Source organism: Misgurnus anguillicaudatus, chromosome 1 (assembly GCF_027580225.2).
Source record: "Misgurnus anguillicaudatus chromosome 1, ASM2758022v2, whole genome shotgun sequence".
Taxonomy (NCBI): Eukaryota; Metazoa; Chordata; class Actinopteri; order Cypriniformes; family Cobitidae; genus Misgurnus; species Misgurnus anguillicaudatus.
The window spans coordinates 8,078,092-8,093,325 of NC_073337.2; the positions used below are offsets into that span (position 1 = coordinate 8,078,092).

The following is a 15,234-nucleotide window of genomic DNA, read 5'->3' on the forward strand; positions in this document are numbered from 1 at the left end:
TTTGTTTCTGTTCCTTGCAAAACATCAAACATTTCTGGTTTTCGCTCTGTGAACCGGTTCAAAGCCTTGACAAAGTGGAAGACGTACAGTAGGAGTGTTATCCGAACATTACAGCCATGGAAAGCCACTTGGAAGCGGCAACGTATGAGATGTTCCTGGTAGGTTTTAGTATATAACACATCTTCAAATAATGATTATGGGACTTTAGGGACGTATTACAGGTAACTTGAAAAATGTGAATAAACTGTTTCCATTGCAGTTTGCAAAATGATTCGTTTACGAATTGCGTGTAAAACCATCTCATGCGAGCGTAAAAATATTTTTGCATTCGCAATGTCAATTTTGGGTAATAGAAATGCATTTTCTCTCTTTTTATCTCACTCTCACTCTTTTTGTCTTGCTCTCTCTCTCTCTCTCTCTCTCTCTTTCTGAGTTTTTTTCCTTTACATCAGAATTCAGTGCTCATGGGGATGTGAGGGATGACAGTGATGGGGTTGGGTAGCGGGTGGCCATTGATATCAAGGTTTTACACAAACATTAAAATACTGCTGTTTTAAACATGCATCTTATTTTTTTAACAAAAAAATTGTATTGCTATTACTGTCAAGAAATTGACCAGAAAACGAATATAAAATCAACAATAAACACATACATTGGTTTGTTCCTTCAAACCAGCTTCATACAGATACATTTCTTTTTCTTCTTTTAAGTTCAGCTTTTGTGTTGCACAGAACTAATACAGGTATACAGGTTTGGAAAGTATTTTTATTATTTGGTGATCTTAAAAACCGAGGGGTGATGTTGAAGTGACTGCAGATTATGTGCGAATATAACACATGCATTCTCTCCTCCTGTGACAAACCAATCTCATCCCTGTCCATGAATAATTTACACACACACTCCAAAAGGAAAAGCCATTAAATTTACATGTGGACAGTGGAAAACCGATAAAATATTTGTACTTCTCTTTCTCCTCTCTGTCCCGTGGCCATGAGCACATGATTGAAGCTGTCTATTTCCACCTTCAACATATTAGCAACGATCTTCAGTTCTCAATAAATATCATTTCAGAGAATAAAATCCACATATGTGAAACTGTTTGAATTGCGATGGTTTCAGTAAGAGCCAGTGAAGGTCAAATATCCTTTTAGATTCAGGGAAGGTTTACAACATTAAATAACATCATATTTGTTCCAAATCATTAGTGATTAACATTGGCTGCTAATGTATATTTTGCATTTTGAAGTAGACGCTATCTGACTAAGCTTGCGCTATTTAATGTGCACTTCCGATGTGCGACCCCCTTGTATCTTGGACAAATTCCTAACAAACCATACATCAATGGAAAGCTTATTTAATTATTTTTTTGGATGATGTATTAATCTAAATGACAAAAAATTGTCTCCTACGAAACATCCTGAGGTAGCCTGAGGTCAATGGCAGGTTAACTGTATTGATGAATTATGATTTGTAATGCCCATCGCCACCGCATGCATCCATTAAATTCTTTAAATACTCACTGAAGGACTCAAGTTGAATCTATAAGAGTAAAGGAAGCATCCTCAGCTCTGTGGGGAGGTGTGTGACCCACTCTTCTGTACTAATGTCTCCTCAATGTCTTTTATCAGTAATGTGATGGGCTTAATAAAGTGCTTGAACTCTTTCCCAGACTAAAGGGCTCTTCTGCTCACACTATCAGTGACTGACAACCTCTTCACTGCCCATCAGAGACAAACCCACACTAAACGCCTGCACCCATCACCCGATGACCTACAACTACACTGACAGATAATAAGCAAGAGAAGTGCATATTATCATTCAGCTGATGATAGAAGAAAGAAAGAAGATGAAAGGAGGGGAGAGAAAGAAAGAGGGAGGGATGGATAGGGAATGGTGGGAAGGAAGGAAGGAAGGAATTTGTTTCTGCGTCTTAAACACAATCAAAGCTTCAAAAACACAGAAAAACGGGACCTTTAATACTACATATTAACAGTGAGACCAGGTTGGACATTTAATTACTGATCTAAAGATTTATCTAAGCAAATATAGTATTTGCAAACGGATCTCAGTGCCTCAAGAGTAAACACGCCTTGAAATCCCTCCAAAAAATCAATAAAAAATTTACAAGAAGGTTCTGAAGCAGATAAAGGCCCAACACAGATGGAAATCCCAGCTGGAATGAAGTCTGTCCTGACCCATACATCAAAAATGAGACCTCATTTCTGACTTCTCCATCCACACATCAGCACTCTGTCACCACGTTGTTTACCGCGGTGTCTCTCGTGGGCTCTTCTAGCACTTTCGCTCTCCAAGTCATTTTCGGCCAAGCACCAGATTTCACACTCATCTGCTTCATCCCAAAGGGTTTTAATGTGGGCGGGTACCACATTACTCTCAGTCAAAACAGACTGGTACGAATGGACGTCCGAGTGCAAAAACGAGTTCATTAAGATTTAATCTGTTGCGTGTGTGCATGGATTTGGTTGCAGCATTGCTGGTGCTTATCACATTGACCATATTTACATTTACGCATTTGGCAGACACTTTTTTCCGAAGTCACTTATGTTGCAATTTACAGTATCAGCATTGGCGCTTTTCCATTGCATAGTACCCCACGGTCTGGTTTGGATCTGGTCAGCTTACTTTTGGGAGCTTTTCCACTGGGTGCAGTACGTAGTACACAATACTTTTTTAGTACCACCTCAGTTGGGGTTCCAAGCGACCCGACCTGGTACCAAACGTGACGCGAAAACACTGTCGATCACTGATTGGTCAGAGAGAATCGTCACTACCAGTGTCATCACTATAATGTAAAAGATTAGCTTTACCTTCATGCTAGTTTGCGCTGCCTCGAGCAAACATGTTGTCATTTGTGCTTTGCTGTAAGTTCCCAAACTCCCTTTTAGCGATGAAAAACATCCACAGGTGGAGAATCAGGGACACCATAACAGTTTTTTTCCAGACTTGCAGTTTGTGGCGGAACATTCGCGATGCGCACGTCCGCATAAATGCTTAAATACAATTAAAATAAGGCTCAGCGGAGCGCGTCAACTGACGTCACGGGTGTTTGTACAGAAACTGTAAGACAGAGGTAATGATAAACGCGATGTGCAAACATCTATTTGTGGTGGTCAATTTTAATTTTGTGGTGGACTGAGAAATAAATAAATGTACAACGACGCTCTCACTTGTATGATGTCACAGCAGTAAGCGGCGCAAATATAACAACACGCCCACTCTGAAGTGTTACTAAACTCGATGGAAAAGCTAACCAAGCCAAAGTGAGGTGAGCTGACCTAACCAAAACCAAACCGTGGGGTACTATGCAATGAAAAAGCACCATATGTGTGTACCCTCGGAACCCATGATGTTTGCAGTGCTAACACAATGTTCTACCAGTACAGGAACAGTTTAGATTATTAAATCAATTACTTAATCTCTACATGATCAGACTAACATTTGGCTAGTTAGTTATTGTCCAACACTCATTTAGAGAGTGAAACTGTCAGTGTCATCAATTCATGCTAATATCACTAGCAGTCTGTACAAATGTTTTTCATTATTGCTGTGTTTACCTCGCCTGTGCGTCCAATGTAATGAGATTTCTTCAGTTTGCTGGGTTTTTTGTGCTCCGGGTTCATTATCGCACTCTTAATTCTTCTCATGGAGGAAATCAACGGCAGCAGAGTTAAGTGGCACCCGTGGCCCTTCACCCACTCATCCTCACTCATCCTCACTCATCCTCACTCATCCTCGCCAACAAAGCATTCGAGAGTCTCGCTGCTCTTCAGCCTGAACCCTGGTGTTAAACTCATTGCCGTAGGCTGCGTCTGAGATGGAGGTCCCCGAGGGCCCCATCAAGTGCTTTCATCCAAGATTCAACTGGAAGAAATTTCCCTTACTGCTTTAACACAGTATTTGTGCACTGATATAAATAAGTATGTCTGGTTTATTATTGACACATTTGGCAAATGAAACTTCCACTTACATTTGGCAGAAATTTTCAAAGCATTTTTTATGCTCCATGGGGATCAAACCCACAACCTTTACGTTCCCAGCACAATGCTCTACCAATAGCGCTCTAAAAAATGCGTCGGAGCTGTTGGTGTAGTGCAGGGTTCCCCAAATCTTACCCTGGAGGGCCAGAGCACTACAGAGTTTAGCTCCAAACCTAATCAAACTTACCCACCTGTGTTTGTCTAGTGATCATGAAGACTGTGATTAGCTTGCTCAGGTGTGTTTGATCAGGGTTGGAGCTAAACTCTGCAGTGCTCTGGTCCTCCAGGGTAAGATTTGGGGAACCCTGGTGTAGTGGGTGGCGCTCCGACATGTGGTACTTTCAGCAACCCGAGTTCGATAGCTGGCTCGTGGTCATTTGCAACTCCCATAATCGTCTCTCCTCCCTGTACTTTCCTGTCCTCTCCTTGCTCACTGTTAAAAATAAAGGCAAATGGGCAAAAAAATCATGCATGTTAAAGGGGGGTCTAAAGCTATTTTATACATTCTGATATTCTGTGTTAAAGAGTTGGATTCCTTATGCTAAATAAAGGCAAAGTGTCAAAAAGCAGTTGGGTTGCTGTGCCGAATGCGGTTCGTACAAGTTTCAGACATTTATACATAACAATCCTGCTTTATTTATTTTATGGACAATTTCAGTGCAGGAAGTACAGTGTAAGTCCTTATATGGGCATTCACAAGATCTGACACAAAATCAACATCACCAAAGAAGCGATGTTGTTTGTAAGGGAAATTTAAGCTTGTTCAGCTTCCCAATGAATCCAGCATTATGGGAACAACGAATATAGTTTGTTTATCTGGTGTAGCAGCGGACTTGTGCGTGTGTGTTTGTTTAGAGCTTACATAACGCACGCTGTTTCTGCATTTCTGATGTTAATCTGGAGTACCTCTAGAGTAGTATTACCTCCTTTATATCTCCGAAGAGTCTTTAGTTTAATCAGATTTATAAAAGAAAGTTTAGCTTTACCCAATTTTTTCGATAACGTACGAAAAATGAAGAAGGAGGAGTTACTACCGCGGGAGGAGCAATACGAGTCATGCCACACTATACAACACTCTTTAACTTATGATTCACTACATGTTCATGTCATTTATATAATATGCACGCGCCTATTTCCAACATAAGACAGAAGTCTTACTTACCGCATGCAACTCGTGACCTGGTTGGGAAAATCCAGCACATCAAACACACACGCAAACTTTGCTGCTACCCCGGATAATAAACTATATCCATTGTTTCCATAAGGCTGGATTTCTTCTCCTTACATCCAAAAACACACGTCTTCTTTCATGTCATTGTTGAGTTTTGAAATTAAAAAAGCTGTCGTGTGATGTGATGTTTGCAAGTTCTAGCGTCTCCGGCTGATTGACGGGTGGGCGGGGTTTTCCGGGGGAAGTACCCATAAAAAGAAGTGATATGTATAGAAACCCCTGAAACGTCAGCTGGATCCGTAATCGAAAAAAACTTTCCGATTAAAAAAGTTAAACTTTAACTTTCCGTGTATTATTAAACGAACCCTGGCGAAGTGCAGTCGGCACAGAAATACTCTGTAACACCCCAACTGCTTTTTTGACAATTTGCCTACGTTTAGCATAAGGAAACAACTCTATAACTGTGTTAATAAGTAAGAAAGCATGAAATACCATTACCCCCCCAAAGCTGGATTTCTCCAAAATGGGGCGGTTCCAAAGTGTCGCAGGTGGTAAGTAAAACTGCATCAAATGTCTGTGATTTGTTGGTGATCGTCACATAAATGCATAAAATGTTTATGACATCAACATGTAGGAAAACATAAGTTTTCCAGAGATAGTGGGATAATGCCTCCGTGGGCTCTTTTTTTTCCAGGAAAGTGGCAGTAGAGCTGATCTGTCTTTTATAAATTTGAACTAAAGACTCTTTGGAGATATGAAGGATGTGATACTGCTCTGTAGGTACTCAAGATTAACATGAGATTAGCAAAAACACTGTGGGGTGGTTTCCCAGACAGGGTTTAGTTTATTCCAGGACTAGGCCTTAGTTATATTAAGTAGTTCTTACAAACCAATACTGGTATGCATCTTGAGACACAACAATGGCACTGATGTATGTTTAGATATGTCAATACAAGGTGTTTCTAAATTAAGGCAGCATGCATTATAGTCTGGAACTGGGAACTCTCCTGTGTCAGATTTGCATTGCTGAATGTTTAACTCAAATGGGGATGTGGAAGAGCATCAATATCAACGATTTTCTGCATGCTAGAAATCCCATTTGGCAGAAATAACTTAAGAGAGCCTGTTCAATAATGAAAGAACAAGAAGTTTATGAAAATGCCAACTTCATTACACAATCCATTATAGCGCAGTGCCCGGCCAGTGATTTATAGCGCGGTATATTACATCATCTAAGTAGACCGTGTCCGGTTCTGACCTTTGCATAAACACACCGAATCTAATGATAATGGTTTCGCTGTCGCAACCCAACATAATGTGCATCTGTTGCTTAATTACATTTTGATCTAATTGTTGTCTTTCTGGAGTAATGAAGCACAAAATCGATTTATAATTCCCAGGCTGTTCTCGTTGAAATGCGACACACTACTGAGTTCTCTTTAACTTCAGACCGAGACGCAGAGCGAATTCAAAAACATTTACACTCGCCAATTTAGCTCACAACATGAATCTGCTTACATTATTTCTCCGATGAATGGATAAGAAAACCTCACAGCTGGCCTTAAAAACTGCGAATGAATGGACGGGGCTGTCGTGCTAACAGATCGTCTCAAAACCTGTGGGATTCATTTGCAACTGAATCAAGCCGTCAGGAGCACAAACCTTTGTGAGTTATGTTTTATTCATCAACAACCAGATTCTGTTTGTCCACAACTACCGGTATGTTTTCCATACGAGATATGGAATATAAAGCAAAGCATTCCTCATCGATCTGTGGTGAAACGGGGATAGATATTTGTGAATTTACAAGCCGCACAAAACTCTGCTAACCACGGCAAATAAGCTTGGTCTAAAACAAAGCACACTGAAAAACCAGCTCGTACTTTGAAAGTTGTGCAATCCCAGCCATATCAGGTCAGCGATGGGTCAGACTGATCCGACTCTGAAACTCTTAAAGTACAAGACAGGCAACGTTTAAAATCATATTAGTATGTGCGTGGGTGCGAGTTCTTCCTCTGCCACCCGACTGGAGAAACTTCATAGCACTCAGAAATTTCAAGTAGTAAGACCTGAAGTGCAGGGTTGCCCAGATAAATCACCTCCTCGGTGAATTGCATCTGAATTGCACCTGCGGTGTGCTGCGGCTGTCGGAGGAATGAGAATAAGGATACGAACAGCCTGTGGCCCTCCTCCCGCTGTGCTGGGCATTTTAATGCCGCAATGATCACCCAAACCCAACTTCTGCCGGGGAAATCCAACTGCCACATCTCAAATTCACTACACGACCATCCAGACGCTGTTCACAGTCAGTCACGCCTCATATTACAAGGTCTACTTTCATTCATAAGCTAGTATTTTGATTGACAATGGCCAAACCTTAACAAGGCATGTAGCAGATGTGGTGCTTATTGAGATTATTATGATTTACCAAAATCTTTTTGTGGTTTTTACACCACGTTTGTTTCCTTTAAAGGTGCTTCACGTTGCAAGAGAAGAACCATTTCTGGCTGTATGGTTTCATAAAGATCCTTTAACATGTGAAGAACCAACCCAGTCTCAAATTCCAATTTGCACATGATACGCCAGTCCTTCCCATTCACTTAAACGGCGGATCTTTTTCTGTCGCTTTATTTATTGGTTTCTCAATTTTTTGCTATTTTTTTTACCATTTTTGCTTGGGTTTAGGGTTAGAACACCTTTTGGTTATATAAAAATGACATCCTAACCCAAACCCCAATTCTAACCCCAACTCCAAGTGACCATGGCTTAAATATAGGCAAAAACATGTAGAAACCTGTATATTAAATAACCTCCTTAAGCAAATCTCAAATCTAACCCTAAACCCAAGTGAAAATGGTTTAAAAAACTGAAAAAATTGAGAAACCAATAAATAAAACGACAAAAAAGATGCGGCGTTTAAGTGAATGGAAAGGACTGACGTATCATATGCACGCCAAATTGGATATTGGCGTATGTATTGCAAGATTTTCACACTTCGGACAGATTTTGAGGAACAACTAGTTTGGATATTGTTAATGGACGTTTATGAGTGGTAAATCTGTGGGGGGTTTTCAGTACGGACCTGCAAAACGAAACTATAACATCAATAGTAGAACTTCAGCCTAAACGATAGCATATACCATTAATTAGCATATAACGCTAACTCAGCAGTCACAACTTTGTTTTTGCCATTTTAACAAGTTTGTAAATAATTTAATGTGTAATTTAATGTTGGGACTGTACGTCACAGTCTGTGTTGAGATTGGCCTGTTTTCTAGCGATCTTTTGCGTGCACAAGGTTTACGTAAAAATAAGGAAACAAACACTCTTGAGGCTCACCACATGTACAGAGCTCTTATTATTATTGATATATGCCTAGGAAAAGTTTTGTATTCTATGGCACCTTACTTTTTTTTACTGGCAACAGTTTGTTCAAAGTTAAATGAACCTTAAACATGAACATGAAGTCTTTATCTTTACAGAATAAAACTAAAATAACAGCCTCCTGCAAAGCACCCTGGGAACCAAAATCTGAAGGAAAAAACTAAAAAAGGATTTCTGGTCAAGATATACATATTACCCCATGATTTATTCACCCTCAAGCAATCTGAGATACATATATCCATCATCTTTCAGACAAACACATTTGGAGTTATTTTAGTAAATGTTCTTGCTTTACGCTTATAACGGTAGAAACTGGGATAAGGGAACAACTTCTAACTTTGAAGCCCAATAAAGTGCATCCATCATTCACAGAAGTAATCCACACGTATCCAAGGGCTTAAGAAAGGTCTACTGCAGGTAATCTATGGGAAAACAACCTAATCTCATGAATTTCCGTGTTACAGTCACAGAATATTTTGCTCATATTTGTCATTGTTACGGATCTTCGCATTTTTCCGTGTCCGTACCACAGACTTTTTTTTCTGTGTCAGTTTTACGTATTGGTTACTCAATTGTTTTTCCTATTTTCTTACCATTGTCATGTGGGTTTGGGGTTAGAATGACTTTGTTACATAATAACATTCTAACCCAAACCCAACTCTAACCCTAACGACAATTAAAATTGTATAAACCAATAGTTAAAGTGACATCATAACCCAAACCACAAATCTAACCCTAAACCCACACGACAATGGTTTAAAAATAGGAAAAACAATTGAGTAACCAATACATGAAACTGACACGGAAAAGAAAGTCTGTGGTACAGACACAGAAAAATGCGGTGATCCGGGACAATGACAGAAATAAATGAGGAAAATATTTGGTGACTAAACCACGGAACTTTGGGAGATCATGTTTCCCAAAAATTAACCTGGTCCAACAAGACTCTCGTACATTCATTTCATTTGTACAGAGAGTCTGGCCACGCTCCATTGAAAAGCATTACTTCTGTTAAGGAGAGTCCTCTGTTGAAGTTTAAAACTATTGGATCTGCCCAGAGTCACTCAGGATCTGGCATAACCAATCTCTAACGTTTGGTCGTGACATATGTCATGCGCCGAAACCGGCCGGAAACAACAAGTCCGAATGATCAGACCAACAAAACTTAGCAAACCTGGTTCTTGCTCCGGCTTTAACTTCTGTATATTCGGCAGTTTTGCAACAACGGACCGAATATATTTTCTCACGTCTTTCTCCGTTTCCATTACTGAACTACAACTCAAACTGACGCACGACCTCAACGTCATCGTTCTTAGCCACCCCCATCTGTTCGCTGATTGGACCTGCAGATTTTTGCAGGAGAAAACAAAACTCTACACAGCAGTCCCAGACGTAGTAGCGAAATGAAAATTAAGCGGAAGCACGTAGGAGGGCGGAGCCAGGCTAGCGAAAAATATCCATATTTTAAACTTTATAAACTATAATAACTACACTGTAAAAAAAATCCGTAGAAATTACAATGTTATTGCAGCTGGGTTGCCAGTAATTTACCGTAGATTTAAATTTATGTTATTTACTGGCAAGGGTTTGTTCAAAGTTAAATCAATTTTAAATATTAACAAGTCTTTATCTTTACAGAATAAAACTATACAATAACAGCCTCATGCAAAGCATTCTGGGAATCAGAAACCATCATCAACCCTTTTCTGTTTTTTGCTTCAGATTTTGTTTCCCAGAATGTTTTGCTTGATGCTGTTTTTCTGTAAAGACAAAGACTGTCTGTAAATGTTTAATGTTCATTTAACTTTGAACAAAATGTTGCCACTAAAAAACATACATTTAAATCTACGGTAAGTTACCGGCAACCCAGCTGCAATTTCTACGGAATTTTTTTACAGTGATAGCTTTTGTTAATGGCACCGTCTTTGACTCACGTGATTCACTGCCATGGCAACCCATTCTCAGTCCTCTAAAACGTTTTTCCAGTCCAAGATTGTGTCGTTATTGGAAGCTAGTTATTATAGTTTATAAAGCTTAAAATATGGGTATTTCTCTTTAAAAAAAATTACATGGATAATCCGCACAAGACCTTTATCAACCCCTTGGAGCCGTGTGGTTTACTTCTGTTTTTGGGGGTTTCAAATCAGAAGTTGTTTCCTGATCCCTGTTTTCTACGGTTATAAAGCTTGGAAGAGCTAAAATAACTCCAAATCTGTTTGTCTAAAAGATGAAGGACATGTGTATCTTGAAATACTTGAGGGTGTGCAAAATCATGGGGTCATTTTAAAGGGGACATTTCACGAGATTTTTTTAATATGTCAAATAAAACTTTGGTGTCCCCAGAGTACATATGTGAAGTTTTAGCTCATAATATCATATAAATAACTTATTATAGCATGATAAAATTGCCACCTTGTAGGTGTGAGCAAAATTGTGCCATTTTGGGTGTGTCCTTTTAAATGCAAATAAGTTTATCTTTGCACTAAATGGCAGTGCTGAGGTTGAATAGTGCAGATTAAGGGGCTGTATTATCCCCTTCTGACATCACAAGGGGAGCCAAATTTCAATAACCTATTTTTTCACATGCTTGCAGAGAATGGTTTAACAAAACAAAGTTACTGGGTTGATCTTTTTCACTTTTTCTATATATTTTGATAGAAGCACTGCAACCCAATTATACTTAAACATGAAAAAAGTCAGATTTTCTTGATATGTCCCATTTAATATATGGCTAGACTATCGCTTTCAGCGCCTTTATTCTTCTATAATAATGGTGCTTAGAAGGTTCTTCACAGTGATGCTATAGTAGAACTGTGTTTATATAATCTAAAGAACCATTTATCACTACAAAGGATCTTTTGTGCAAAAGAAAGGCTCTGTTGATGCTCTTTTTGCAACCATACAACCTGACAAAGAACCTTTGTCAACGTGTTACAATCTTTTTTCTCTATGAACAATGCTCCTAAAAGTCTATACGTAGCCCATCCAGCAACCAAAGGCGTTGTTCTTGTAGAAAGTCTAGATTGTAACACCTTGTCATTGTTGAATTTTAGCTGTTTACATCTATACATAATGACAGCAAAAACGCCCGCTTCCCTTAATTTCCCGAGACGAGCATAGCGAAACGCCAGAGCTCTTTTCACACCCGTGTTAGGCCACAAACAATGATCTTCCTGCTGGGCAGAGAGACGTGCATTTAGCCTGTAATGGAGTTTGGACAACATTATTCTCCCTATAGCCAGAAAACATCCTGCTTTGAGAGTACACAGCCGAATGTACACACACTCCCTGTCACAACATATTTTATACAAATGCCGTCAGAAGAGAGTCACCCAGGGGTCAGACACGCTCACGACGAGTCTATTTTCATTCCAAAACAATGAGAAAACGCTTTCAGACTCTGCGTGCCATACATACAAATGCAAGCAAATGCATTTAGCGACAGACTTAACACCAATCCTCACAAAAAATGAAGGTTTCCAAAAGGGCTGTATGGATGTTTTTGTTATAAATATGTAATAAATAAATGATTCTTGTAAGAAGAAAAAATATTCTTCTATGAAATTGCTGCAATAAAAGACTGTAAACAACAACACAAAGACCATCTAGGTTCCCAAAACAACAAGAGTATGTTTATCCTAAAACGCCTAGAGATGTAGGCTTGTATAACCTTGAACCAATAACCTAATTGGTTCCCAGTGCAAATTGTTAAACACAACCCTATACAACATCCACCAACAGCTTGTGGTCAAGGTCGAGCCCCTTAATGAACCTGCTTACCTTAAAAAGCCTCAAGATGTTAGCCACCATGATGGAGACGGAGCTTGCTGCCGCTCCGATGACCCCGACGATTTTGTCCGGCTTGGTGAATATGGGCAGGTCTCCATTGGCACAGCGTACATCCGACCCGTCGCGCTCGATGAGAGCTTGCACGAAGGTAAGAGACTGCTCGAGGGCGTAGGTGTCCCGAGAGCAGGTGTCCAGAATGCGGGCCCCCAAAGTCACATTGGGGAGCAGCTCTGGGTCTTTATTGATGAGATCGATGGCGAACAGCATCGCCTCCAATCTGTGAATACCTTTCTCTTTTTTCAACTCGCCGCAGGGGACGCCACGCTCACCCCGGGTGTGAACCGGGAACAGGCCGCCCAGGATGATGTCACCATCTAGACGAATAGAGTGGGCATACTCCACAGCAGGCGTCTCTACACGCTGGAGGGAAACCGGGAGCCAGTAGCAAAAGAAGATGATGAGTTGGCAATGTGTCCGACTTACAGGATCCATATCCATGGAGCCGCTGGGAACGATGTGCAAAAGTGTAGGTTTGAAAATCCAATGGTTGAGGGCTACTGGTGCAGCAGGTGGGTTGTAACGTACGTGCCCATCTCCAGGTTAAAGATGTGGCCAAAGGGATTTCTCATGGGCCGCATGACACGCATGTCACCTGACTGGTAGCAGGAGATAGGAGAAGAGATGATAACGTGTCAGACGAAGAGTAAATCACCCTCAAAGAGCGTCACGTCTTCAGAAGACTCTGAACAAAAAGAAAACACTGTGAGTGGCTGACAAACACAAGTCATACCAATCAGGCACAATATATGCAAGCAACAAAGCAAACTCGGAGACGAGAACATCTTGACAGGAAGGAAATTACACCACAGTCATTTGGAGCTCAGTGTGGTCGTTCATTTCAGCCTCATTAAATCAAAAGATTGAAACCGTCTTTCCTCACATTTGCATAGCCAACCAAACAATTTTGGTGAAGAGTGCCTGTTTGGGATGAATTTTACAATTTTATGGACTGGAGTTTGATGGAGGTGTGAGTTATATTTATTATATTAGCATTATAATGCTTAATTGGAAATGTGGGCAACAATTCATCACTTTTGAAACCTTCCTGCCCGAATGCACTTCAGTGATGCTGTTGAATGTAAGTTTTTATGAATATATTCATTGTTTAAAACGTATTGCCTGTTAATCCTTAAGAGGCGCACTAGCTGTACTCTTGAATGGAGAGGCGTGACTTCATTACGCGCAACAAGCTCAGTTACGCACAGCGTTGCGTTTCCAAGAGACACATGCTGCGCAATCTGCCGCCTCCGTGCGCCAAGAGCACTTCACCACACACAGGACAGAGAGATACCCTGAAGTCTAATGCAGAATAATGAATGTGACTCAGCTCCCTGTGGCTTGAGGTACAAATGGCCCTTAAATTCCCACACTATTGATTACGCAGACTCGTTTCCCTGTACCTTACGGACATATATGTGAGATTCAATACTGCATTTATAATTCCATTCTTCACATCTTTGGGAAAGTCGAGTACGCATATCTCCAGTCAGTGACACGTTTTTAAATACGCGCAGTGGCGCGTGTGTTAATATGCGTAAACGGATTTGTTCTGAGTGTGATATTTCACTGGTTTGCATGAGTTAATCTCGGTGTAATAGCTCGGGTCTTCCCCGTCTATTGGATTGTTACATCAGAGACAGTGAGATGGAGTTATTACCCTCGCAAGCGCAGTGTCCTATTTCTCTTTTTAATTTACAGCAACGGGTATGTGTCAAGCAGAAAGCTCTTCTTCTGGAGATCCTATTATATTTTCTCCGAAAGGAGGCTTTCTCGTGGGAATCCACTGCACTGTTGAAAGTGATAGAGCCCTCTTTATCTCTCTCTCTCGCTGTCGCTTTCATGCAACTGTTGTTGGAAAACACATCTTTAGTTCCCGAAATCTCGTACAGTCGAAAGCCATTCAGAGTTTTTCGACTTGTATCAAAGTATGGAAGGCACGACGCAGACAAGACATGAACGCATTCAAGGGAATTCATCATTTTGCGCACTGTGCCGTCATAATTTTGAACGCACAACACCAAAACCTACACATAGGCTACACAATACAGTGTATGAGGAAGAGTGTGGATTTACGCACATTTAGTGTAACGCAATGCATTGATGCACATACTTTATAATCCTCACAGCACGTCTTTATTTTTGAATGATCACCAAAACCATATTTTCAAAAACTACTGCTTCCGAAACAGAAAAGTGCCAATATCACGAAATATTAAGTAAATAGAGAAATGCAAAATAATAAGCGCAGTTAAGCTCTATAGAAACAAACAACTGTAGCATTCATTATGATCTACAATTGACATACAATCACAATAATGACATGATAAATAACAGCAGACCATATCAAATTGTGTTCAAATCTGCAACAAAAAATAATATAAATATCTTTTATTTTTCCTAGCATACTGGTAGTAAAATAACAGACTTTTTAAGTGTTATAATTTCAGATAGAAGTGCAGTAAATCTTACCTGCCTTCTGTTCTCAGATGAGGGTTTGTGGTGCTGAAATGAACAGCGCATGCAGAAGACATCGCCAAAATCCTTCCTGTGATTCCGAATGCGCGCTCTCTCCCTCTCTCTCTCACACACACACACACACACACACACACACACCCTCATTCTCTCCCTCTCACACACACATTCAGGCGCGCGCGCGCACACACACTTGTGCGCATCCCACGTCTTAAATCGAGCATGCTTTCATTACAGAAGGTAAAAAAGTGCATTTCTTTGAAAAATCCTTCCTTAATACATGACTGTGAATAAAAAAGTCAAGCAGTGTTGTGGGATATTATTGCACTGCAGTTTAATTTACTAATTTTAGTTATGATT

General features: G+C 40.2%; 1 protein-coding gene across 1 annotated transcript in view; it reads right to left on the reverse strand.

Annotated features, from left to right (window-relative positions):
• grm8a (glutamate receptor, metabotropic 8a) overlaps window positions 1–14,981 on the reverse strand; it is a 210,703-nt gene extending 195,722 nt beyond the window's left edge. Inside the window, exons 1-2 of the mRNA XM_055191313.2 lie at window positions 14,872–14,981; window positions 12,334–13,084 (exon numbers count right to left, since the gene is read on the reverse strand). Of these exons, the coding sequence (XP_055047288.1) occupies window positions 12,334–12,840 (507 nt within the window). The 5' untranslated portion in view covers window positions 12,841–13,084; window positions 14,872–14,981. The remainder of the gene's footprint in view (window positions 1–12,333; window positions 13,085–14,871) is intronic.
• Window positions 14,982–15,234: the final 253 nt, after the last annotated feature.